Consider the following 7,407-nt stretch of genomic DNA (forward strand, 5'->3'; position numbering starts at 1 on the left):
GAAAATAAATGATAAAACCTCAGTTCCATCTACCAAATAATGCTTAATTATGCCCCCATAAATGGATGAAAACGCGATCGTTTGATGAAATCTCTGAAGAAAAATTGGTTGGTTATGAGGATTTGACTAAGCTTTCATTGAGTTTTTCGATATGGATGTTTCGGTAGGGTTTGATATGCTTTCAATCAGTAGTAGGTAAAATTTGCATTTGTTCGGTGAGTGATCGGTGGGTGTATGTAACAAGACATAATAAAACCCAAACAGTATTTACGTACTTACACATTATTGACATTTAACATTTAAATGGATATATATAGCATGCCATTCGATATTGCATGAACACAAGAAAAATAAAATTAAAATTAGTGGCATTTGAACTCCTACAAGGGCCAGGACGCAGGGTCATTATAGAAAAATGTAATCTAAGTACAATAATTTATCTAAGAGGACGAACAATGAACAGTTTGCAATGCTGAAAATAGAAATATTGGATCTTATGGTCCTTGATATAATTTTGTACAATATACCATATTACTATTGCTATAACTAATTAATCAAGGCCCTTCAATCCATCAGTAGCCCCACCTCTTGGATGGTCTTTGTGACCCGAAATTGTACAGGAAAAATGATTCACTGCCACTAGTACAGAGTTTTTTCCTTAAGTACTATAGGCAGATGGTTAAACATTTCCATAATATGTATGGATGGTCCATCAAAGTTGCTAGCCCACCACATCATGGGATTAGGACCCACTTGGCCCCTTACCAAGTAATATGTGGGAACAAGAAAGAATCACAAGAAGTTTGGGTTCTATGTTGACTGATTGATTCCTGGTCAAAAGAAAATATTGACTGGTTGATCTATAGAGTAAAGATCTAAATCTTGTAGGCATAGTTCGGGATATAAACCACGATGGAATTACTATTACGTACTTCTTTGAATGACCTAAACTTTACGTGAAGAATGATTAGAAACACACTTCCCAAGTACGTACGCAATCTAACACTAAACAAATTGACTTAACTAATAAATTGACGTGTAACATCCATGTAGAATGGGTGGTGTACAAAATTCAGAAGTTAAAGGATGTCAACGTCTTTGAGAGTGTTATGATCTAGAAATAGATAAAAGAAAGAAGGCGAAAGGGATGCAAGCCTGACTGAACAACATCCATACTCAGGGGTGGAGCTAGTAAGGAGACGGTAAGGGCAATTGCCCCCATTCAATTTTTTGTTTTTTTTTTTTGGTTTTGTTGCCCTTGTCTTTATGTTTTAATTTGAGATACCCTTGTATTTTCAACTACTGACATACCCCACTCCCCCAATGCTCATAAATTTTTGAAGATGACATTGCCCCTTGACTTAGACCTACTTCCATAACCTAATTGAAAATGATATAAATACCTATTTCTTCAATCTCTAATCAAAATCCTTTCAATTTTCTCTCAAAATCATTCAATTTTATCATTAATTATAGTTTGCCCTACTACAAGAATACCTTGACTCCACCCTCTCTATATTCTATTGAATTGAAGACTAACTTGACACGCCGTCGCGGGCAAAGATTTCGACCAACATAAAAGGGAGAAAGATCGAAGAACATGAATCGAACAAGAATAATAACCCATATTAATTATCTATCAAATCTTTTTGAGCGGCCTAGAAACAAATCATGAGCACTCTTTTAAGAAGGACTGAAAGCGTCAAATTGTTGTGGGTGCACGAAATCATCCAGTACATGTGGTGGTGGGCACCACTTACTTGCATGTGCACTTTCTACCTATTGTGCAGTTGGTACGTCTCTTCAGCCAAAAAGCCAAACACATTCATGGACTGCCTCTTTCATTTGGATACAAAGTGTAACTAGCAAGATAAGTGCTTCTTCTGTGGATTACGTGGCATGAAAGGAAATCGAGGCTGGATCAATCCACAAGAAGATTAGCTCCATTAGAAATTAATTATTGTTTTTAATTTATTGAAGAGTTGGTACACTTTTCTAAGTAGATAAGCGGGATGAATGGACCAAATGATTCACTCTTGGTATTATGACTAATGATACACCCGAAGAAAAAGATCAATGATTATGTGCACATGCCACGTCAAGAGCGTTAGATTATCATGATTAGTTCTAAATCCGTTAATAAGGGTGGCTATCTTAACATGACCTGCGAGCACAACTCGAAAACAATAAGAAATTGGTAGGTTTGAGTCATAATAGTGTCAATCCGTCTAACATGATTATGAAATGGGTCGGATTTAGGTTAGGGCCATCAACTAGTTTAATCCATTGTGACACATTTAATTATTCTATTATTAACATATAATTTTAAATATATCAACATTTATTTAAAAAATAAAAAATAAATTAAATTATCCACTTTTGATGATAAAACTTAGTTTATTTTTTGTGATACTTAAATTATGTCGATGGATATTGATTTATCAGGTTGTGACTTTATTTTTAGTAGTGATATTTTATTTTTGTGGTGGAAATGGAAAATGTTTTTTCCTATAAAGATTAGAATTTTATTAACTGGGTTAAGTCAATTATACCCATTTACACATGAGTTGAGTTTGGGCATAAGTTTTTGACACGATTATTAAATGGGTTGGGTTTGCATTTAGTAAATTTTCATAATACCCTTACCTTAACACGACACGACCCGACCCATTGCCACCCCTACCTGTCAAGTCCACTTAAACTCGAAGTAGTTGTTTAGATAATTTTGAGTTCACTTGCCCTAAAATTCCTTTAGTGTAGAATCATCAAATTGACTTTTCTCAATGAATAGTGTAGAAAAATCAATCCAAATCTAATAAAGAGATAAAAATAATTAAGACGCAATCGCACACAAAAAATACAACAATTTTTCATAGTTCCTTCATGATTGAAGTACGTTTACAGATCAAACCGATTCCACTATGAAGAGAAAATCTCAATTGTAGATCACACCCTTTCATTAAAAAGGTAAATATAATTGTGTTAAATGGTGAACAATACTCCTTGTAGGCTCCGCACCATAATTAACAAATAATTCGAGTGAAATTTTGGAAATTTAAAATAATGTATCCTCGAATGATAATTATTTAGGTAAAAACTTAAGAAGTCACTCATATTATGAGTTTTACCCTCATAATCACAATTTGATCACTATGTGAAAACTTGAAAATTCGACCAAAAAAATTGACGGACCAAGGCCTACGAATTTTAAAAACTGAATTTTAACGGTTTAGGATCGTCGAAATTCTTGATGTTCTTAGATTTGACGGCTTAGAGCTGTCGAATTTCTCCCATTCGTTATTAATTTGATAATTTCGACCCGTTGAAAAAAAAAATTGACACTGGAAAATTCGACACCACTTCGACCTCTTGCTCCGTTGAATTTTATGAAATTTGATGGCCCAAAGCCATTAAATTTGGGCTTTTTTACATTGTGAATCACTCACAACAAACTAACATCATGAACTGAAAAATGATAGACAGACTATCAAATTTTTGACAGAATTCTTCGTTAAATCATTGATTACTTCTATGGCATCTTAAAATCAATTTTACTAGATGATGTTCATGTTATACAATCCATTATTTTTCAAAAATCACTCTTCTCCCCATTTGAAATATTGCCTAAAATTATATAAAAATACTTACCTTACTTTACTAAGTTATTAAAGCAAATTTTCTAATTGCAAAATATATAAAAACTTTAAAATTATATTGAAAATTATTTTTCAACATTGAATTTTAATTTTAATTTGAGAGTTTGATGGTTGTCCATTTTCTCAGCTCGGATAAAGTAAAAAAAGATTTCGATTATATTTTATTTTATTTTGGTGAATATAAATTTTTTCATAAAATGTAGAGTGTTGTGGCGTTGGATTGCCATTGTGGACGTATGGTAATAAATTTGAAACCTTACGTAGTCACCTTAGCCAGACTCAAAATTAACGAGCCGTTCTACATTAACATCGTGCAACACTGTTAACGTGGTGATGTGCACAGAAATCAGAATCATAGTTGCTTTCATTAGTATCTCGAGGAAAAGTATCTATGTTTTTTTATATATTGCCACGTCAACGCAATTTTGAACCCAGTGTTGTGGGAAGTCAGGTTAGCATTTTCAATTATAATGAATAGTACTAGAAAGTAATGATTATCTGTAAGCGATAATTGACAACTCAATCTATTCTTTGATTGTTGACAATGAAGTAACCTTAGGATTGACCTCAATTCACACTTGTAGATGTGGAGGTCTGTGCGAAACCACGGCCGGCTCCATACAATACATGTTGAGGCCTAACGTGAAGTTTTAAAATTAGCCATTTTTCATATTTAATATATTAATATTAATATAAATAATAATAATTAATCATTTAAATTAAATAATTAAAAATTATTCTCATTACTTTTTGAGATACAAAGTTACTTATAAGTTTTTACATTCAAATTTTGCTAATATATCATTTTCAAGATTTAAAAGATTTTTTTTTTCGTTTTTTTGTTTTCTTGTTGTTCCAAGATAAGATTTGTTTAAAACAAAATTGAAAACTAACCATTTTTTAGATAATCCAATCCAACATGGATAAATATTTGAGTAATTTTTTTTTTTTTTAAACTTTAAATGGAATAGGTTAATTTATACATATATAAGATATGGCTTTCAAAAATTTTGGAAACTAACCATTTTTTTTTAACAAAATAAGTGGGTGAATTTGAGTGTTTTTTATTAAATTTTTTTTAATTTTAAACCTGATAGATTAAATTTCTTTTAACTGGATACAATCCAAGCATGGACGTTTTTTTAAATTTCAAGATGGGGTTGCTTTTCAAGAAACTAATAATTTCTTGGGTATGTAATCCAATATTAGATTTGAGGAGTTTTTTTTTTTTTTTTAAACATTTTTCTAACAAATATAATAGGATTTTAAGACTTACTAAGGATCGCTTTGATCAAATGAATTATCACATTAGAAATCCAACACCACATCTCTTTAGATTTCAAAGAAAAACTCAGATAAAATAATAATAAAAAAAACAAATTCAAAAAACATTTTCTTTTGGTCGTGGTCCAAGGTTTTGAAAAGCAATGGCTATTGAATTTCCACATAACACTCAAATTTAAAATAAAAATTCAACGTGAAAATAAATTTTGAAATATTTTTTTGTCCTCTACAACCATGAAGCATCAGGGAACGTTTGACAAAAAAAAGCGTCAGATTATCAGAAGTCAATGTCATAAGATTTTAAGAAATCTTTTAGTAAAATCATTTTTTTTTTTGTTTCGCTTTTTTGGGAAAACCATCGTAATGCCAACATTTCCAACGTACATGGGAGTATAATAATATATATATTTATATTTTTAAACACTTCTCACTTCCAATGTGTAAATAGGTGTGTATGATAAAAGTAATAATAATAATAATAGTAATTTTTTTTTTTTTTTTTTTTCTTTTTGACAATAAACCGAATTACTGTTAAAAAAAATTGGGAGGCCTTCTCAAATTATGGGGCTTTAGGCAATCACCTAAGTGGCCTTATGCGTGGACCGATCCCGTACAGAACCATAGATGCTTGTCATCGAGATACAAGTGAAAAGTATCTTTTGTGCAAATCAACAAGTGTGAATTGAAGTCACTCCAATACGATCTTATCATTTTAATCACATTATATTTTGAGTCGTGCTGGGGTGACTTAGGATTTATTGGGATTCTCACATTTCTAACGTGGGATGCGTACATAACCATAGATGTGTTTCCTCGAGATTCCAATGTCACCCCAGCATTAGTATTATATTTTTCTTGAAAATTATAACATATTTGAGTATAAGTTATCACTAATCAGATATTCCACGTGGCAACAAAATCAGATAATATCTGTAGTGTCAGTCCAGGCAACCTTTCTCTTTTATTAATTGTTCCATAGTTTTTTATCGCTCTCTAGTCACTATTTGACTGCGATTGGAAACAACGATCCATCACTCTCCTGAGTCTCTTCTTTCTCTCTCTCTCTCACACACACACACACACACGCTTATAAACAAACTCACTCTCCTAAACCTCCACTTTCTCTTCTTCTCTCTCTTGTCTCGCTCGTGTGAGTTCGTGAGGAAGAAGAGAAAATGCCCACTACTCTAGGCAAAAACTTCCATCTCTGCTTCACAAAGATCAAACGGCCACCAACAACCCAACCATCTCCAACACCAATCACTACGAAAGATCTTGACCATTCATCATCTTCATCAATCTTGATCAAGAACTTCAACTCTCTCTACGATCTCACACCTGACTCCACCTCCAAATCCATCAGTCGTACCAGCGACGACTTCTCTTCATCTGAATCTGACGACGAAACCTCTCTCCCTGACTTCTCCACCGTCTTTGCCTCTCAACGTTTCTTCTTCTCCTCTCCCGGTCGTTCTAACTCCATCATCGATCCCCCGGAATCTCCTCATCCTGAATCTGACACACTTGTTACCGGAGGCATTCCTATTCGTACATATTCACCGGATCCGTACATGGATTTCCGACGATCGATGCAAGAAATGGTGGACGCGAGAGAGTTGTCAGATGTGACGTCAGATTGGGATTACTTACACGAGTTGCTCTTAAGCTATCTTACGCTTAACCCTAAGTCCGCCCACAGGTTCATCTTCGGCGCTTTCGCTGATCTTCTTGTCAGTCTCATGGGATCAACTTCCGGTTCAGATCGTCTGAAATCTGACATCTCCGACCGGTATTCTGATTCACATCCGCAGTTGTAATTTGTTTTTGTCGATTTTACATATAATAATAGAATAGTTATTTGGTGTGTTTTTTTTAATCTTTTTGGGTAAATTTTTTTTTTTTTTGTCTCTATAGAGTTATTTTTGTATTTTTTATTATCTTTATTTTGTTTGTTTCTGAATTTTTATAAAACAACTGGATTAGGTGACAGACAATATCCCTGCAGAGTAGAGAGAGAGATCAACAAAATTAATAAAATATAATTTAGTAGTTTGGTTTAGGTAACATCATGTCTAATATGTTTAGGGAGACTTCGAACCACTGAGATTTCTGAGAAAGTTCCAACTTGGCTTGATAGGAAAGCTCTGGATCCTAGGGCTGTAGCCAATGTTTTAAAATTTACCGAAAATTTATCAAATTGTCGGATTCGAAGTTAATTTGGTTGGACTGATTTACAATAGTTTTAAAAAAAAAGTTTTAAATTTGGTTGTTTTTTCAACCTCGAACCAAAAATTCATATCTTTTAAACTTTTCGACCTATATGATAAATTATCTGTAATTTATTTAACGTCATCTTCAATTATTATTATTTTATTATTTTTTGATAATCGGATTGTTGAAGATAGAGGATGTCTTCATGATCGGGGTGGTATCTGGGCTTGCCCAATCCATAGATCATGACCGTATT

The 7,407-nt window shown here is 32.9% G+C and overlaps 1 protein-coding gene across 1 annotated transcript; it reads left to right on the plus strand.

Annotated features, from left to right (window-relative positions):
* Positions 1 to 5,982: 5,982 nt before the first annotated feature.
* Positions 5,983 to 6,816, plus strand: OFP12 (ovate family protein 12). The gene has a single exon (XM_086427075.1). The coding sequence runs from the start codon at positions 6,116 to 6,118 to the stop codon at positions 6,755 to 6,757; it is 642 nt and encodes a 213-aa protein (XP_086283201.1). The 5' UTR covers positions 5,983 to 6,115; the 3' UTR covers positions 6,758 to 6,816.
* Positions 6,817 to 7,407: the final 591 nt, after the last annotated feature.

This window comes from Akebia trifoliata, chromosome 16 (assembly GCF_017979445.1).
Source record: "Akebia trifoliata isolate Shusen 1 chromosome 16, ASM1797944v1, whole genome shotgun sequence".
Classification (NCBI taxonomy): Eukaryota; Viridiplantae; Streptophyta; class Magnoliopsida; order Ranunculales; family Lardizabalaceae; genus Akebia; species Akebia trifoliata.